General features: G+C 43.7%; 1 protein-coding gene across 1 annotated transcript in view; it reads left to right on the top strand.

Annotated features, from left to right (window-relative positions):
* Positions 1–20,053, top strand: part of NALCN (sodium leak channel, non-selective) — a gene marked incomplete at both ends in the record, with an annotated part of 325,849 nt that extends 305,796 nt beyond the window's left edge. The window contains 10 exon segments of the mRNA XM_080690305.1: positions 1,132–1,200; positions 2,440–2,588; positions 3,648–3,741; positions 5,705–5,837; positions 6,501–6,616; positions 9,280–9,437; positions 12,908–13,058; positions 15,337–15,486; positions 18,351–18,468; positions 19,860–20,053. Of these exon segments, the coding sequence (XP_080546431.1) occupies positions 1,132–1,200; positions 2,440–2,588; positions 3,648–3,741; positions 5,705–5,837; positions 6,501–6,616; positions 9,280–9,437; positions 12,908–13,058; positions 15,337–15,486; positions 18,351–18,468; positions 19,860–20,053 (1,332 nt within the window).
* Between the last annotated feature and the right edge of the window lie 214 nt (positions 20,054–20,267).

The raw sequence follows: 20,267 nt of genomic DNA, 5'->3' as shown, positions 1-20,267 counted from the left end.
GTGGGTGTGCAGGTGTCAATCTGCTCACGCCCTGATGGACCAGATGCAAAGGCATTGGGTCAACATTCTAGAGACTGTTGGTTGTGAATACTTTCAGAACATAAAGGGAAATGTATCTATGATCGATCCTGAGCAAACCTGGAAAAAGGAGGCACAAAGCCCATGCTTTTTCTTTGTCTGAACAAATTGGTAAATAAAAGCTACTAGGTACAACCAAAAGAATAGAGTAGACTCCCTAATCCCAGGTGTCCACAGAGAGGAAAATCTGTGTCACAAAGACCAATTTGCCTGTTCCGTTCAACTGTCTTTGTTCTTCCCTGTGACCTCTCCGGCCTTGGGACAGTGCTCAGTCTCGGCCATATTTCACAGTGGACTCTTTGTCCCCCATCCAAACATGCTGTGCACGCACATTCCACTGCGTGAGTCTCACCAAGGATCTCGCTGGACCCCCTTCCCGGGGCCCATCTGTGGCTGTTATCACTTGGCTGGGCAGCCTCCTGGAGGATGCTCATGCTTGGCACCAGCTGAATGTCAAGGTTGTTATTGTGGTAGCCGCTGGGATCTCCGTTCCTCAGATGAAGCCTCCTTAGTCATAAAGCAAAGACTCATCTCTTGCACTAACCACATACTTGAATAAGCGCTGGGTGTGCTTCTAAGCAGGAGGACTGCTCGGAAATCAGCTTAGACTAGTGAGCCTGTGGCTGGTCTTCAGAGAGGGGTCCACCTGCAGCGGTATTTTTCACCTTAAGCCCCTCCCCTCTGCCAGGATTCCTTTATTTCCTATCTCGCTCAGCTTCCATGTGTTGCACACTTACCTTGTGTTTCTCACTCCCTCTCCTCCAAGGAGCTGGTCGCTGTTTTATGTAAGATCAGTTTTGAAATACGGAATTCAGCTGAGCAAAACAGCACCTGAAGTTTCATTTGAGATTTGATTTTCTATCTAATATTTATTCATGAGTTTTGGCAGTGACCTTTTTGGCACCTTTTTTTAGATAAATTTCTTATAGGAATTTTCACGTTTTATTAAGCTAATTATTCAGTAGGCTTCACAGAAGAGTTAGACTGAAAAATGGAACTATAACAAGATCTTTTGTGCAAATTACGAGAGGCTGTCTTCTGTTTAAATTTCAGAACGCGTACACCTACATGATGGGTGCCTGCGTGATTGTCTTTAGGTTTTTCTCCATCTGTGGAAAGCACGTGAGTATGTCCTGAAGAATTCTAGCAAAGGTCACATATGCACTGAGGAAAGAGGGGTTCTCGGCTGACTTCAGCTTCCCTGCGCTGTGGACAAGTCACTAGAAATCACCAAGTCAAGATTGGCAAACATTAAATGTTCAAGCAGTGACTTAGTTTTCTTATGCTGTGTTTCCTGCCATTTGTGTTGTTTACTTTATTCTTCATATTAGCTATAGACGCAGTTATCAATTAAGGATAATAATCATCCATGAAAATAAAAACCAATGATCATTCCTAATGTCTTTTTTTATTGCCTGTGATTTTAGTCAAATTAGTAACTTTATCACAAAGCAAAATAATCTTAATGACCAGTCATAATTCCGTGATTCCAGGTTTTTTATATTCTTTGTTGATGTTCGTGCCTATATTCTACCTATATTTCCCATCTTTAGAGATATTATTTTTGTTACTAACACCATTTCATGCATACATTCATATATCTACATATATGAATATACATATATAACATATAATCAATGTATCTACCATGTTATGGTTGTTTAGTGTTATACCATTGTTTAGATGGTTGTGGGGGGGGGAATAAGCCTTCTGGCTATAGGTCAAAAAAATGTAGCCATTATAGAGAACTGGGGAACAAGAGAATAAAATGGAAGGCTAAAAAGCTTAAGGTGCAACTTTTATTAACTTGGCTGAGGAGACCAGTTTAAAATTAGAGTAAAATTTCTAATGCCTGATGGTTTTTGAATAATATTTAAATTTAATACCTAATAGGAAACAACTTTCAAATAATTTTTGAAAGCCCACTTGCTTAAGTACTATTCTCTGCCCAAGCCTTCCACAACTCAACGAACCTACTATACAATTCATATTCATACTCATTCTCTCTCTCCTCTCTCTTCCCTCTCCCCCTCCCTCTCTCCCCTTCTCCCTCTCTCCCTCTCCCTCTCCTTCTCCCTCTCTCTCTCCCTCCCTCTTTCTTTCCCTCTCCCTCTCTCTCTCCCTCTCCCTATCCCTCCCTCCCTCTTTCTTTCCCTCTCCCTCTCTCTCTCTCCTCTCTCTCTCCCTCTCCCTCTCTTTCTCTCTCTCTCCCCTCTCTCTCTCCCCCTCTGCCTCTCCCTCTCTCTCTCCCCCTCTGTCTCTCCCTCTCCCTCTCCCTCTCTCTCCTCTCTCTCTCCCTCTCCCCCTCCCCTCCCCCTCTCTCTCCTTCCATCCCCTGTGTCTCCCCCACCCCATTTCCAGGTCACACTAAAGATGCTTCTTCTCACAGTGGTCGTCAGCATGTACAAAAGCTTCTTTATCATAGTAGGGATGTTCCTCTTGCTGCTGTGCTATGCTTTTGCTGGAGTTGTTTTATTTGGAACTGTGAAATATGGAGAGAACATTAACAGGTTGGTTTATATTTCCTTTTCTACTCATTTATCAAGCAAACATTTTAGTAATAAAATTATGAATAAATGCTCAAAAGTAGTTTGTTTATTAAAGGCAGAGGGAGAGAGGAAGGGAAGTAGTCAGTTGGAAACTAAACTAAAATATCCAAATTTTAAATGACATTTTTCCATTTAGCCAAGTTAATTTCCCAATTAACTTTAAAGACCTTGCAAAAATAAAAATAAAAAAACAAAAAGAAGCCATAATTCTACCAACACTCAGGAACAGCCATTCCCCAAATCTAGCTCTTTCTGTACTCATGTATTGACCCCAAAATGCTGCATTTTTTTGATAAAATAATTCGGAGATGATTTTCTTTTTTCAGCAAAATATAGAAAGTTAAACCCCACAAAATGGATTTTATCTGTGAAAGATATTTGTCAAAGATTATCTTAAATTTCATGAGAGCATCCCATTCTTTTTTAAGGTCCTGACACAACAAAGTACATACAAATATGGTGTGCTGTTTTCTTTTTCAGTACTGTGGATGGAACCCAGGGGCATTGCACCTCCAAGCTACACTCCCACTCCTATTTCTTTGGTCTTTTTATTTTTTAAAATGGGGTCTCACTGAGTTGCAAAGGGTCTTGCTAAGTAGCTGAGGCTGTCCATGAACCACCATCCCCCAGTCTCTACCCACTGAATGCTGGGATTGCAAGCATACACCACCACGCCTGACTACAAATACGTTTTGTTGAATAAATTTCTTGTTGTTTGATACATGGCTACTCCCCCTCTGATAGCACCATCCAAGTGAAAGAAAAAAAATCACTTTTAGTTTCCACTCCTGGCTCACTCAATCATTTGAAATGAGTGGCAATAAACCGTTGGCCGTGCTAGGTTGGCGTATTAAGACAGTATACCTGTGGGCAAGTACAAATGACAAACAACCCTTTGGAAATGGTAATTTAACAACCCAGTTTGCTGCTAAATACACCTGTTTCTGTGATGACAAATGATGCATCTTCTTCATGACAAACCATACTATTTCATTGTTATTTTTTTTCTTCTTAAACTAGGCATGCAAATTTTTCTTCAGCTGGCAAAGCTATTACTGTACTATTCCGAATTGTCACAGGTGAAGACTGGAACAAAATTATGCATGATTGTATGGTAAATATCTCATCATTATCCATGCTTCAACTTAAAATGGGCATTAAATTATTGGGCAATTCCATGTTGGTTGGTATCATCCTCATTATGACTTTGCATACAAAATATAACTGCTGGTTTCTTTAGTCCATAAGTTGCATTTTTTTACATTACAATAGAGATATAGGGGGAAATATTCAGTTAACCAAACAGGAAGCATTTTAGTCCTGGTCAATAAACACATGTTACATGGACATTGTACTTTCCTTCCATCTTTAACATTTTGGCTGTCAAACGGGGGAGCTCCAGTTCTTTGATGCATTTGGCAGATATTCATGGAGCCCCTGGTTCATCCTGGGCCACACGCTAGGTCCTAAATTGCCAACAAACCCGACATGGGGTTTACCTCCAGCGCTCTGAGCCACTCTTCCTTTGTATCATGCCTTCTCTGGGCTAAGCCTCTATAATCACCTTTTTGGTCTCGCTTTGGACATCCATTTTTTTCAGGTATATTTTCCTAAGCTGAGTGTATTAGCCAGATTTTTCACTGTTAACAAAATGCTTGACAAGAACAACACAGAGGAGAAAAATTAACTATTGCTCATGGTTTCAGAGGTCTAGTCCATGGTCAGCCAGCTCCAAGGCAGAAACATGGAGGCAGAAACGGCAGAGGGAAGCTGTTCAGCTCCAGGGAGCTGAAGGTAGAGAGAATAAGAGACAGTTTTAGTCCTCAAGGCCACACCTCCAGTGGGCCACACCCTCCAGCCATGTCCCGCCTCTGAACTTGATGCACTGGAGTGCATGCTATCAACAGATGGGCTTTTAGGGGGGGACACACTCACACCAAACCATAGCCCCAAGACTGCAGCACTTTGTGCTGTGATGTTGTATGTTCTTACAGCACTTTGTGTTTCTTCTTTGTAACATGTGTCACACCTCTAGTGAATTATTATTATTAATTATTATTAATTATTAAATTAGCTTATTGCACCTCCCTCACACCCAGTTTCTTCAGTGGTGTAAATCTGTGCTATCTAACTTAGGAAACCACTAGTAGTGCTATGTGGCTATTAAGCTACAGAAATGGGATTAGGGTAACTGTCAATTTTACATTTAATTTTATGTAAAGTGAATGAGCATAAAATTTAAACAAATTTCCACATGGAGCTAGTGGCCCCCCTGGTGCACCATGCCATTCTAGACTATCAGCAGCATGAGCTGGACGGGGCCAATGTCTTTCTTACTAGTCTACCACCAACACGTGGCACAAACCTAGCGCATAGTAAGGACTAGAGAACCTTATCCATGAATAATGGAGACATCATTTACCAAGTCAAATACAACCCAAGGCAGAATTGAATAAATTCTAAGTAAAAGTACCAGCAGAATGCTGTGGGACTAGAGAAGAAAGAGCTGAAAGAAGCCAGGACAGCTCCTCAGCAGTGTTGGGGGTGCCATATTAATGGGCCCCCAAAGAATGAGAACCTGAATCTTGTGCTGGCCTAGAACATCCCACAATGATGGCCCAGGAATGGCGATTGCTCCTTATACAATTTGAGTGTGAATTTGCTATGTAGAATCTACCTTGCTAAATCTTAAATCATTACTGAAATGAGGAGGTTTGTAAGTGGATTTTTATTGGGCTTTCTGTAGTTTGATTATTGTAGCTACTTGGCCCCTGGGTGCTGGTGGAGGTGGCAGGGGAAGTCTCTAGAGGAGGAAACTCTTCATTTTTATTGTCCTTCTAACAATGGCAAGGAACCTGGGATTCCACAAGACAAAGAAAAAGCATAGCATCAATTAAATATTATTTTTAATTTTTTTTTGCTAAAGAGGATGGATCCAGTGTATGTACCTTTTACAAGATGACTTTAAAGTCACTTATATTCCCTTCGGTTAAGAATATGTTCACTATCTACAGTCAGCCAGAAATTTATATTCTCTCCTTTCACCCTCTCCGCCCTTTCTCTTGACCACCCTGCAGGTTCAGCCTCCTTTCTGTACCCCAGATGAATACACATACTGGGCAACAGACTGTGGGAATTATGCCGGGGCGCTTATGTATTTCTGCTCGTTTTATGTCATCATTGCCTACATCATGCTAAACCTGCTTGTAGGTAGGTGATGCTCGTTGAATATATTTTCATCTATTTAAACTCGGGTACTTAGATAATTATGTACAATTTTCAAGTAATTATGCCAGATTGCTTGGGGGCGGGTGTTTCATGGCATTAATTATAAATTGTTGCCTCTCAATCCAGAAGTTGAAAAGACCTTTCAAAGGCATGTAAATGACAGTTGATTGCAATTTCAAGAGTTGTGCTATTCATTATGATCATTAATTTCAAAAGATCTCTTCCCACAGATTGAGTTGAGCAAAGATCAGGGAGAGCTAGCTACCTTTATAAACTAGAAATATCACAAAATTTTCAAAACATACATGTTATTCACCCAGCTGTGAGGCTACCCAGATCCCAATATGACCTTTAAAAATTGTCCTGGAACTCTAACTAAGAGTCACAGCCAGCTGGCATGAATGCCTAACACACACAGAAGTATGTCTGTGCACATGACCCTCATGTTTTGGAAAGGCGAAGCTGGATAAATAGCTTAGTCCAAGTGTAAAACATGCCAACTTGGAAACCATGCTAAAAGTGCTTTAAACATTTGGCTTGAAAATGTGGGTGATAAGATCCATTATTTATAATAGTTGTTTTACTTTCTCTAAAAAATGAGAGATTAGCATAATTGTGAATAACTTCTGAATTTTTCTTTTTTAGCCATAATAGTGGAGAACTTTTCTTTGTTTTATTCCACCGAGGAGGATCAGCTTCTAAGTTATAATGATCTTCGCCACTTTCAAATCATATGGAATATGGTGGATGATAAAAGAGAGGTAGGAAGTGGGTCATCATTTCAGATCTTACCCCAAAGGGACCCATTGACACATCTCAAAGGTTTAAGTGGCCTTGCTGCTGGCAATGGACATACACTAAGTTCTGAATGAGCTTCAGAAAGCTGACATTGACAATTCAGCCTAATATGCTAGGAGGAGAGAGGTAAAGAAGAGAACCTTTGTGTTCTCTTCCAAGCATGAACATTTTCTTCAGATTTCAAGGAGTCAGCAAGGGAAGGAAGCCAAAGAAACCCTTAAGGAATCAGACTTGGCCTAAGGGGAAAGGAAGGATCAATTAAAACCACCAAGGGATGGAGATTACGGACTCACGGTCATCTCAACTTTAAGCTGTCATACTGATTAAAAGTACAAAGAAGTTATAGGTGGCATATGGCAATGGTTGATCTGGACTATTTCTGAGTTATTATGTCGCTGTTCTAACCATAAAGCTTACCCAAGATTTCAGCCAAAGTAGCAGCTGCTTCTCCTCCTCTTCCTCCTCCTCCTGCTCCTCCTGCTCCTCATCTTCTTGCTCTTCCTCTTCCTCCTCCCCTTCTTGCACCTACTTCACCTCTTCTATCCTCTTCCTTCTCCTCCTTCTTTTCCTCTTTTCTCTTTTCAACCTAGCAAACAATCAGGCACTGACATAGGCACTGAGGATAAAATAATGAGCAGGATAGAAAGGTGTCCCTGTACTCAGAAAGTTTATGCCCTAATAGGGTAAGACAAAGATAAAATATTTTATTAGTAGTACAAATTAGGAATTCCTAAATTCAAAAATAGAAATACAAAATACAAGATGCTACAAAATACAAAACAAAGTACAAACCTTTTTAAGCTCCAATAGGAAACCACAGATAATTGCATGCCTGGCTTCATGTCGCAGGTTGCAGTCAGAACAGAGGTGCATGAAGAATAGCGCATACGGTTATCTTCAAGACATATGTATATGTTGTGTATGCAACATAAATGAATGATGCATTCAGACTTGAGTCTCACCCCCAAGGCATCTCATTACATGTACGCAAATATTTCCAAATATGAAAAAAAATCCAAAATGTTAAATTTGTCTGGTTTCAAGTATTTTGGATAAGGTATAGTCAACCTGTATTATTTCAAAAAGTCATTAGCTCTTGGAAAGAGGTAAAGAGGCAGAGTGATAGAGTCAGGGCAGATGACTTGGCAGGGGTGGTCAGGAAGGTCCGATTCATGAGGCAGTAGTTGACCTCATGTCAGAAGGACAAAGAATAACATGGGAAGATCTGAGGACACAAAGAATTAATGGACAGTGTAAAGACCATGGAACCAGAGCAGCCATCATAAATGAAAGGTCCTAGATAGAACCAGGGTCTCCCTAAGCAGTGCATGGCCCTACATCCCTCTTTGGTCTTTCTTTCCTTGGCAGCCCCCAGTCCTGAGCTCCAGCCCCTTAGGAGTTTCTTATGAGATAGTGACCTTCATCTGGGTCCACTTGTACCTCCATGACTGTCGGTCAACCACAGGAACCTACTTTCTTCTAACAGACACAAGGAGGACCACAGCCCCATTCATACACAGAGGGTAGTGGCTGGTAGAAGATGTGGATCACCAGGGTTTATCCAAATACTTGGACAGGAATGGCAGGCAGCAGTACCTTTTAGATTTTTAGAGTTGGTATCTAGTCTGACCCCCCCCTCCTCAAGAAGAAAGAAGAGCTGGGAATCTCCTGTCTAGAATATAGTCACTCTGATCATGGAGAAGTTGTGTAACAGAGCTGTCTTTCAAAAGAAAAACAACTCATAATAAATATTAAGCCCTTAGCATCTGAATTATGCATGTGTGCACCCCTATTGTTTTGTGGGGGTAAATTACTGACCCATTCAGCAAGTGCGTGTTAGGGCAGCCAGCTGAGTCAATGAGATGGACTACTGACCCTGCGTCCAAAGTGTTGGCTCTGGGAGAAGTGTATTGGGCTGCTTTTCCATTGCTGTGATCAAAATACCCAATAAGGAAAACTTAGAGGAGAAAAAGGTTTATTTGGGGTCCACATTTCAGAAGTTCAGACAATGGGTGGCCAGCTCCGAGGTAGACATATCATGTTGGAAGGATAGCTACTTATGAAAGCTGAGAAGCCGAGAGAGAGAGAGAGAGAGACAGACAGACAGACAGACAGACAGACAGACAGACCAACCAATCAACCAGAGACAGATGTAGTCCTCAAGACCATCACCCCAGTGAACTCTTCCCTTTATTCACATCCTACTTACCTACAGTTATGCAGGAAATCCATTCAAATTTTTAATCCATCAGTTCATTATGAAACTCTAATGTCACTGATGAGGTTAGAGTCCTGATTCAGTGATGTCACCTCTGAGCATCCCTGCATCGCGGACACATGTGCTTTTCTAAAAGACATTCCGGAATTCAGCGGGCATTTCCACTCTCCCTAGATCCAGGCTCCCAGGCTGAGATGTAATGGTATCCCATAGAGCCAGAGTAGCCCCAGCAGAAATACTGCTCAGCTTTTCATCTGGTATTCTTCTTAGTGCATGCAATTCCACCCAGTTTCCAAAAAGGCCAACAGCTTTCTCCTGCCTGGTGAGAATTATGAAGTAAAAAGAGATGCCCCCAGCAAGTTCCCCAAGGTCTCCTTTGACTTCTAGTGACTGCGCTCTGCCCCCCAGGGTGTCATTCCCACCTTCCGCGTGAAGTTTCTGCTCCGGCTGCTGCGCGGGAGGCTGGAGGTAGACCTGGACAAGGACAAGCTCCTGTTCAAGCACATGTGCTACGAGATGGAGAGGCTGCACAACGGCGGTGACGTCACTTTCCATGATGTCCTAAGGTGCGAGGCCGGCTTCAAGGTGCAGGCTCACAGAGCTGAGCAGATTCTGGGAAGAAGAACCGTGGCCCTCAGAGGCCCTGTGAAAACAACAAGAATGTTAAATCCTAAAATGCCTCATTACCTGGTGTCATACTTGCCAGGCGTGAGGTAGACGGGAGGGTTGGGGAGCAGTGGCCTGGCCTCCCAGAAGGGGCCTGGGAGGGTACAGTCCACCCCGTCATTCTGGAAAGAGGGAGCTGTCCAGCAAGACTTGATGACTTGCTTATGTCCCTTGGCTCCATGGCAGAGCTGGGGCGAAAATTCAGAGCTTCTCACTTGACGGGTCTGAGAAGAACCTGCCTGGCCTGCTCCATTGTGGTTGCCCCCAGCTGGTGAAAACATTCTATTTTCCAAACATTTCATGAGTGTTCAGATAGGACAAAGGGTCAAACCAAGGTTCTACCTTTGCTTCTCTGAAAGTCATCTGTATTAGTGTTCTAGGGCTACTATAACAAGTACTGAACCATACAAAGGTAGCGTCTCATGTGCTGGAGGCTGGAAGTCTGAGATTGAGGTGTCTGTGGGTTTAGTTTCTCCTAAGGCTGAGAGGGAGAATCTATTCCAGGAGACTACCCTGCTTCCAGTGGTTCCTATCAGTGCTTGGCTTGTAGAAGCAGCACACAACTCCACTTTCGTGTTCGCATGTGTTCGTGTGTGTGTGTGTGTGTGCATGTGTGTGTGTGCATGTGTGTGTGTGTGTGCATGTGTGTGTGTGTGTGCATGTGTGTGTGTGTGTGTGTGTACCCATCTGTAGTCAAATTCTTCCATTTATAAGGGCATATGTCATACTGTATTAGGGGTCCAACCTGCTCACATAGCACCTCAAGTAGTTACATCTCTTGTTAGCTCTTTGCAAATAAAATCACATCCCAAGGTACTAGGAGTTAGGACCCAGTCTATCTATTATGGGAGGAAACATTCAGTTCATAACAGCTTCTTAAGCAGGAGCCCATGGATAAAACTCAGAAGTCTATGACTTACAAGGAAAAACATTTGCGTGTGTGTGTGTGTGTGTGTGTGTGTGTGTGTGTGCTTACTGAGGATTGAACCCAGAGCCATTCTACTTATGAACTACAACTCCAGCCCTATTTTTTAATTAATTAATTTATTTATTTTTTGGTGGTACTGGGGGTGGAACCCAGAGGCTTTCTACCTCCGGGCTATACTCCCAGGCCTTTTTTATATTTTATTTGGAAACAGGGTCTCACTAAGTTGCTGAGAGCCTCACTAAGTAGCTGAGGCTGGCTTCGAACCTGTGCGATCCTCCTGTCTCAGCTTCCCAAGCATGGAGATAAGCATGCGCCACCACGCCCGGATATTTTTGTTTTGTAAAAGGATCTCACTAAGTTTCAGAGGGCCTTCCTAAGTTGCTGAGGCTGGCCACAAACCTGTGATCTTCATGTCTCAGCATCCCAAGTACTGGGATTACAAGTGTGGGCAACCACTCCTGGCTATAATTATAGTTTTATTTTTTTTAATACTTGCTCCCTGAAATGCAGTGTTTTATTCAATGATTAGTATAGGCAACAAACCATAGCGGCACTAGCAATATCCATGTCTTCCTCACCCACAGAAACTACTAATATTTTCAGGTCATAATTACTGACTGTCTTGGCTGGTACTTTTTTTTTTTTTTTTTTTGGTGGTACTGGGGATGGAACCCTTCTACCTCCAGGCTACACTCCCAGACCTATTTTATATTTTAATTTGGAAACAGGGTCTCTTAAGCCAGCGAGGCTGGCTTCAAACCTGCACGATCCTCCTGTCTCCGCCTCCCACGCATGGGGATTACAAGCGTGCGCCACCACGCCCGGCTTGGCTGGTATCTTAAAAGATCATTCATGATCACCAATACTTCAAAGTTATGGTGGTCATTTGGCCTCAGCTAGATGTTATTTAATTAGACAATAAAGACGGACTTCTGCTATATCACCACCTTTGTAAGGAAACTCACTTGGGAAATGCATTTTAAGATAGTTGGTATCCTTCATAATAATGTGTATTTCATTTCGTTCATTTAAAACATTGGCTTCACTGCCCGAGGGGTCCATGCTCAGAAAAGGTGAAGAACCCTTGGCTAGCTATAGCTCTTTTGAGAATGTGGCAAACACCTGGCGAGTTACACGGGTGTTATGCCACAAACTTGGGGAACATCAAGGTTTCCAGCATACACTTTTTGCTAGAAAGAGAAAAAAATAACAGAACAGGAAGGGCCTGGGAAAACCTCTCTAAAATCATCCATTTTACTTCCCACTGTTTATTTCTTCCATAAGTAGCTTTAAAAGAAAGCAGGAAAAGGATGGTATTAAAAAAAAATACATGTGAATAACAGAAGATGTCATCCTTCTCAGAATGTCACTTGGTCTTCCTTCCTAGTGACAATTTGTTTTTTATTTTGGCCGTGAGTCACAAAGGCATACTGTTGTCATGGATGCTTAGCATTAGCTTCCTGGGATGCCGCTAAGAGAAAGGCACCCAGGCACAGCGAGTGGTGGTGGTACCTGCTCCGTCCCTCCTCTAGCCTTGCAGGATACAAACATTTGAACAACAATAAGATTCTCAGTGAGCCAGAGGGAAGAGGAAGAACAAGTGTCGTCATTTCCTCTGTGGTAGGAACAGACTTATCAAGAAAGAGGTCAATGTTCCAGTGCTCTCGAGCCTCTGTTCTGTGATTTGTGAGACCCGGGGATCCTGGCGCTCCACCAGGGTGCGCCATGCTGCCAGATGGGGCTGTAGTCTCCTTTGGTTGTGGACGCCTTCCCCGCAATTCTGACAAATTATTTTGTTGTCCCGTGGCCCAGATACAACACAGACACTGTGCTAGCTTCACTTACTGCTGTCTGGCTGGCTGTCATGTCAAGCCAAGGGCTAGATGGGGGTGAACAGTCAGGCCTGGTTTTCTATTCTCTAAAATTAATATGGAAGAAACAGAGAGGAATAAAGTGGATGAATAAAGAGGGAAGTGGGGTGGGAAGGCACACACAACATAGAGCCACTCATAAATATAATCGTGCCTACTGACCTTCTCCACGTGGAGCCGTGAGCTGAGTATGGAGGCAGCAGGTCTTCCTTCTGCAGAGAAAGTTGCAGGGTCTGTACTTACACAGCTAGGAAGGGAGATCATCACCCAGCCTAGATGTTTTGTCGTAGCACTGAGATGACATCTGCTGTTGTTAAGTACCTCTACAATTAGTGGTTTCATCACTCAATAAGGCAAGTATCGTAGCAATCCTAGTTATACGGATGAGGAAACAGAGATGCCCAGGTGGCATTGCCAACCCAAGGCCCCCAGCCTGTAAGAAGGGTGGCTTCAAAACCTGACTGGGTTATACTGAGCAATGTCAGGTCCAGACAATCCTGGGTGTCAGAACACTGACTCTGAACGTGCACTCTTAATGCTCACTGTGATTGCTCTTCTGCGGCCCCACCAGCATGCTGTCCTACCGCTCCGTGGACATCCGGAAGAGCCTTCAGCTGGAGGAGCTACTGGCGCGGGAGCAGCTGGAGTACACCATCGAGGAGGAGGTGGCCAAGCAGACTATCCGCATGTGGCTCAAGAAGTGCCTCAAGCGCATCCGGGCTGTGAGTGAAACTCATGGGTGGGCGCCACCCCCGAGAGGGGCCACATGGGGGGCAGGGGCCATGAGCCACAGGGATGTCCAGACCCAGCCTCAGCCCCCTGTCAACCCTGTCCATTTCATCCACTTCCAAGGGTCAGATACTGCTACAAAGTTTAACTCTGCCCCAGATCCGACATTAGTCTCCTCCACAGAGTCCATAGCACATTGAGACTGATGAATCCCATTTCTATAATAGAGCATGAATGTTGAAGTTGACTTTGTAAACCAAGTAACACATCTTGGTCATAACAATGGCTCGCACCAGAGATATTGGGTGGGCCCACACCTGCAATCTGGTCAGGGGCAGATAAAAAGACTGGGTCAAGCAGGATGGGAGATAGTGAATCCTTATTATCATAACAAAGACTTGCACCAGATATAATGGGTGGGCCTACACCTACATTAGGTCAGGGGGAGGTAAAAAAAAAAAAGGACTATTGGCTAAGCAGGATGGAAGACAATGAATCCTTATAAAAACTGTTCTATGTTCAGAAACTTCAGTGTCTTGTTTTCAAGGCACTCCATACGTCCCTCCGATGTAGTGCTTTATTATTCTGTCCCTTCCTTCTACCTTTGTAATAATGAAGTTTATATAAGCTGGTTAAAAAAGAAAGAAAGAAATTTTTGGATATTAAGTACTTATAATGTCTTTTTATTAAATTCAACTGAAAAATTCCAAAAATAACTACTGAGACTGCCTACAAAGCATTTTATTTTGCTATTTATTTTATTTTATTGTACTGTATTGTATACTGATAAACCTAGGGGTATTGTACCCTCAAGCTACACCACACCAGCCCTTTTTATTTTTTATTTTGAAATAGGGTCTTACTACATTGCTGCAGGTCTTGCCAAGGCTGAGCTGACCTCTAGCTTGCTCTTCTCCTGTCTCAGCCTCCCAAGTCCTGGGATTACAGGAGTACACCACCACACCCCACTCGAAACTCTCTTTAAATTGCTGCTAAACATTACAGCCTCCCGTTGATAATGCTGTTTTGTCTCTAAAGACCACCTTTCAGGGTTTTAATGATCTATTTTTTTGTTTCCTGAATGATAAACTTATAGGAGTCTCTAACTCATAAATAATTGAAACTGTACATTGTTGGCATATACTGTGTTTACAGTATTTCTATTAGGTAATTACTTTTATAAATGATTGTAATTTATGTTTCACACAGGAAAAATCAAACTAATCACTAAATGCTTTAATATGCAAAACATGTTTATATAAGTGTGTGGGGCATATTAGGATTGAACTCAGGGCTGCTCTACTACTGAGCTATACTACCAGCTCTTTGTATTTTTCATTTCGAGATAGGGTTCAACTAAGTTACTCAAACTGGCCTTGAAACTGAGAACTTCCTGCCTCAGGCTCCCAAGTAACTGGGATTGTAGGCATGTGCCAATGTTCCCAGGTATATGAATTTTTTTTCCTACTAGGGATCGAATCCAGGGACATTCTACATCTTAACCTATAACCTGGGTCTTGCTAATTTGCTCAGGCTGGTCTCAAGCCTTCCATCTTTCTGTCTCAGCTTCCCAAGTACTAGGATTACAGGTATGAGCCACTATACCTGTTTTTGTTTTGTTTCGTTGTTTTGTTTTTATCATGTTCAACAAAACAATATCAACTACAGATACAGGCATTTCTCTTAGAGGGAAAATAGTCCCCAAAGAAAAGAAACACCTCAACCTTCTATAGGGAAGCCAACTGCCCACTACGGTCCAGTCACAGCTGGCCTACTACACCTCTGCTAGCTGCAGGGATCCAGTCTGTCCTCCACAAGCCCGGAGTGTTGTGCACCAAGACAGATCGGCATGCTGCATTGGCCTGCCAGGCTGGCTGGCAAAGTCCAAAGCCAAGACAGCACCAAAGGATGTTTTGTCCACCCAAGGCTGTCTGCCGCTTACTACCCTGCAGGTAGTAAGCGGCAGACATGGGTTTCATGAGTAAAGAATGAATTAAATAAGAAAGGGGTAAAAAAAGAACATAAAAGAAACATAAGCTTGTATCAACAAGCATAAATGAAAAAGGAAGGAGAAAGCAATTCCTAAATCTCTAAGCCCTCTCTTTTATCAGTCTAACTCATCTTGGGAATTAGTTCAGAATCCTTATTGAGAGGTTCCTATGAGGCCACCAAGCCTCCGGGTCTTTGGAGAGGAGAATGTGACTTGCATGCAGGTGGGCAGGGGATTCTGGCTCATTTTCTCCTTACTGAAGGAGCAGCATCTCCCCGTAGAAACAACAACAATCCTGCAGCATCATCCACAGCCTGCGAGAGAGCCAGCAGCAGGAGCTGAAGCACTTCCTCAACCCTCCCAGCATCGAGACCACCCAGCCGAGCGAGGACACGACCACCAACAGCCAGGACCATAACACGCAGCCCGAGGTAGGGAAAGAGGTGCCCTTCATCCAGGCTTGTTCTGTGCAGTTCCTTTATTGATTAAAAAAATGTATTATAATATATATATATATATATATATATATATATATACTGTTTGAAAAGACATTTTAGACAAGGCGACCATATTTCTTTTTTCTTTTTTTTTTTTTTTTGGTGGTACTGGGGTTCCTGGAAGCCCTTCTACCTCCGGGCTACACTCCCAGACCTATTTTTACATTTTTATCTGGAAACAGGGTCTCCTAAGCCAGCGCGCATGGCTGGCTTCGAACCTGCGCGATCCTCCTGTCTCCGCCTCCCAAGCGCGGGGATTACAAGCGTGCACCACCACGCCCGGCCCCAAGGCGACCATATTTCTGATAGGACTTTTGTTTTCAATGAAAAAAACCATGAATACAGTGGGAACATGTGAATCCAACTTATGTTTGTATCTTTGCCATTCAGGACTCAGTTGAGGTTAGTTCAGAAGATTCTGAGTGTGTGGTGTGCGTTAGTTAGCTTCTTATCACTGTGACAAAATACCTGAGGAAATCAACTTGGGAGAAAGAAAGGTTTATGTTGACTCTCAGTGGCAGAGATTTCAGTCCATGAGCAGTCGGCTCTATCCTTTTGGACATGCAGTGAGGAAGACAGCACATGATGGTTGAAGCAAGTGGCAAAGAAGCTGGTCTCCTCAGGGTAGCCATGAAGTAAAAGAGAGGGGGAAGGAGGGAGAGGAAGAGATGTGGAAGGAAAGAGGGAGGGGAGAAATACAGAAAGAGTAAGAGAGAAGAGAGAGAGAGAGAGAGAGAGAGAGAGAGAGAGAGAGAGAGAGAGAGAGAGAGAGAAGGGTCCCAATCCCCTTCCGTGTCAGGCCCCAATGACCTAATGTTTGTCCACTGGGCTCCACCTTCTAAAGGTTTCACCACTTCCCAATAGCACCCCAGACTGAGGACCAAGCTTTCAACACATGAGACATTTAAGACCCAAACAATAGCATATACGTATTAAAAATTGTTGATGCCCTAAACTTAATAATTCTGGAGATTTGGGGGGGAAGGGCACTTTTTGGTTTTTGTTTTTTTTGGGGGAAGGGTACTTTTTGGTTTTTGGTTTTGTTGCTGTTGTTTAAATAGTTAGTATCACATCTAAGGGCTGAATTTGAGCCTGGAAATGTTACCTGCCTTGGAAGAGCATGCTTCTCTTGAGGCTCTGCCCTAAACGTTCTCTTCCTTTGTCAGGTCATTAAGCTTGCAATAAAGTCAATGAGAAAGTCTGCACTTGACTTTCAACCACCTCCAGTAATCAGACACAGAGAGGATTTGTCCTTCCCTAGTTGGGCCTCAGAGGAGCATCGCAATCCAGGGAGGTGGCTTGAGGAGCTTCTGTTTTCTAAAATACAGCAGATTTCCATTTCCAAGCTCAATCTGCATGTCTATTAGAAAAGCACAGGAGTCATGGCCTCCTGGAGAGCCCCACGTATGAGAAGCAGCTGGCTGGGAGCTCCTGTGGCTTTAAAAGGGTTGCAATTGTGTTTAACCATGTGGAACCCCTTCAAGCCCTGCCTGGAGTCCCCAGGAAACCCTCAGCTCCTGGTGTGCAAGAGCATGTCTGTCCAAGGACAAACTGAATCTGGTGCCCCATTTGGGGTGGATCTCATGTGGTTGGCTCTCCAGCCTGTAGGAATCATCTGCTTCCAAAGGAGGGATGGGTAGGGACTGCAGGGATGAATAGCAAAGGGGTGAGAGGGATGGCGGCCACAGCAGGTCTGAGCAGGTCAGTCCTGGGAATCATCTGCAATTCTGTGTATGGAAGTTGGGGTGAGTTCTGGACTTGCAGTGAGACAGGGCTGATGAAGCAGGAGGAAGAGATGACAGCTCACCTATTTTGTAGGTTAAAACAAATCCTAAGAGGTCACCCAGAAGCCAAGAAGGGCTATTGAAAGGATATGAAGAGCCAGGCCCTGGTTATTGAAGGGGGAGCTGCTAGGTGGACTAGAGCATGGGAGAAGGAACTAGGCAGTCGTTACCTTAGTGATCAGTTCCGTCCTCCTAGGGCCCCCTCAGAGCCCTGCCCACTCAGACACCCTTCCAGAGCTCCAGGGCCTGACCTCCAGGCTGGCAAAGTCTACTGCCCCCAAGCCAGCCAGCCTCCACTGTCCCTTTGCAGTCCTGCCCGGGTTTCTAGGAAAGGCATGCGACGTCAACAATGTCCTCAGGAGTGGAGAACATGAGAGACAAGTGCTCCCGGGGATGCCCAAGAAAAGGTGCTCCCTGGAGGGCCACCTCTTCCGCAGGCAGTGCAGGGGTGGCCCAGTGCTTTCCTTGACTTGCTTTACCCATTTTCCCATGTTTTCTTCCTGAGGACACTGAGTCCCTTTATTCCTCCCACATGTTTTCAAACCATGTTACTTCCTTTCTTATAATAAAAGGAGTGTCTAGAGCAGTGCAGAGAGAAGGAGCTGAACAGTGTTCAGGAAGAGCCATAACCTCTTCTTTGAGATCACTGTTTTTTGGCTTCCACAAATGAGTGAGAACATGTGCTGTTTCTCTCTGTGCCTGGCTTATTTCACTTATCATGATGCCTCCAGTTCCATCGAGGCTGCCAAGTTCTGGCGTCGATAGCACAGTAGGAGAACAGCAGTCTGAAACCATCTCTGTGATATTTGAAAAAGCTAGGAGGATCCAAAAGTTCCCAACACATAGAAATGATAGATGCTTGAGGAGATTTTTTAAAAAGCCAATTACCCTAATTACATCATAACACATCGTACACACGTATTGAATTATTGAGCACCGTATCCCATAAATATGGGTAAATATTATGTGTCAATTAAAAATATTCCATCACTGCTTCATTCTTCTCCCACACAGACAAGCAGTCAGCAGCAGCTCCTGAGCTCCACACTATCAGATACGGAAGGAGGAATCCAGGAAAAGGCCAAAGTTGGGAAGCCCCAAAGGAAAGTGGGCCAATGGCACTTACCCTCAGGTAGGTCCAGGAGTCGGTCATTTCTCCATGGCTTAGGGCATATGAGAAGCCTTTACTTTCTTTATGTATTTGGGGTCCTTGATTTCAAATACAAGTCTGTTATTGTCATCAATACCTGAGGTACTCAACTTAAAAAGAGGAAATGTATATTTTGGCCCATAATTTCAGAGGTGGCTTAAGTCCATGGTTAATGCCCAGGCCCATTGCTTTGGGGCATGTGATGAGGCAGGACATTGTGATGGGAGCTCATGGTGGAGAAAGTTGCTTACCTCACCATGGCCAGGAATTGTCAAAGAAGAAAATGGAAGAGCTGGCTGAGGGTATCACTCCGTAGGAGAGTGCTTGTCTAGCATGCATAAGTCCCTGAATTCCATCCCAGCACTTCAAGATAAAAAGAGAAAGAAAAAGGAGAAGGAAGAAGAGAGCAATGTCCCACAATCTTCTCCAGGTCACAGAACCTGAGACCACCCCGTAGGCCTCACCTCTTAAAGGTTCCACCACCTCCCAAGAGCACCAAGATGGGGACCAAACATTAACATGTGGACCTTTCAGGGACCAGGTGCAAACAATAGAAAGGTTTGTTTCTAATTATTTACAGACAGCGAAGCAATGAAAATTTTACCTGAAGCCAGGCGTGGTGGCACACGCTCTTTATCCCAGCACTTGGGAGACTGAGACAGGAGGATCCGTTTCACGGCCAGCCTCAGCTACTAATTGAGGCCCTTTGTAACTCAATGAGACCCTGTACCAAAATAAAGAATAAAAAATAGGGCTGGGGGTATAGCTCGGAGGCAGAATGCCCCTGGGTTCCATCCCCAATACTACCAGTATTAGTTGTCCATGGGCACAATATAGAAGTATAAAGAAGCTAGACATGGATTGCATGCCTTAACCCCAATACTTGGGAGGTTGAGATAAGAAGATCTCAAGTTTAAGGCTAGCCTCAGCAATTTAATAGGCCCTCAGCAAATCAGACCCTGTTTCAAAAATAAAAATAAATAAAATAAGACTGGGGATGTAGCTCGGAAGTAGAGCACCCTAAGTATGAATGTATGAACATAAGCCTATACACCCTGGGGAATATGCCCACACTACACACACACACACACACACACACACACACACACACACACACACAGAGAGAGAGAGAGAGAGAGAGAGAGAGAGAGAGAAAGGAATAATATATAATATACATATATAACATATAATGTATGTATGTAATATATAATTATAAATAACATGCATATATAATATGGAACCAAGTATTGAAAAGTTTCTTACTTAACATCTAGGAAAGGACTTATGAGCCAAAAGCATTCCAGATAAGGCTCTCGGGGCTGTTCAGGAATGACTGTGCTCTGTCTCTCACAGTGCTCTTGTTAATTCCACAGCCCCCAAGCCAAGGAGCCCTCCCAAGCCTCTGGGCAGTGGAGGGGTGGAAGCCAGACCAGCCATGAAGTCAGTGGTGTGCAAGGTGAACCCCATGACAGATGCGGCTTCCTGTGGCTCTGAAGTGAAGAAGTGGTGGACAAGACAGCTGACCGTGGAGAGCGATGAAAGTGGAGATGACCTTCTGGACATTTAGGTGGAAACCAACAGCCAGCGCAGAAGGAAGCCTACTGGAGAAATCTGTTTTCTGATACTTTCCTTCACTGTCCAGTGAGCCATCCAGAGAGGGCATATAATCTAACTCCAACCTGATCCAAGACATTCTAAGTCAGATTTTGCCCTGCCATAGGAAGGCATAAAAATCTGTCAAAACTGTATGAATGATGGATTATTATCATGGATTCAAACAA

This window comes from Muscardinus avellanarius, assembly GCF_963383645.1.
Source record: "Muscardinus avellanarius genome assembly, chromosome: 2".
NCBI classification, from domain to species: domain Eukaryota; kingdom Metazoa; phylum Chordata; class Mammalia; order Rodentia; family Gliridae; genus Muscardinus; species Muscardinus avellanarius.
Note: the sequence above shows the minus strand (reverse complement) of the source record. Positions and strands in the feature narration are given on the sequence as shown.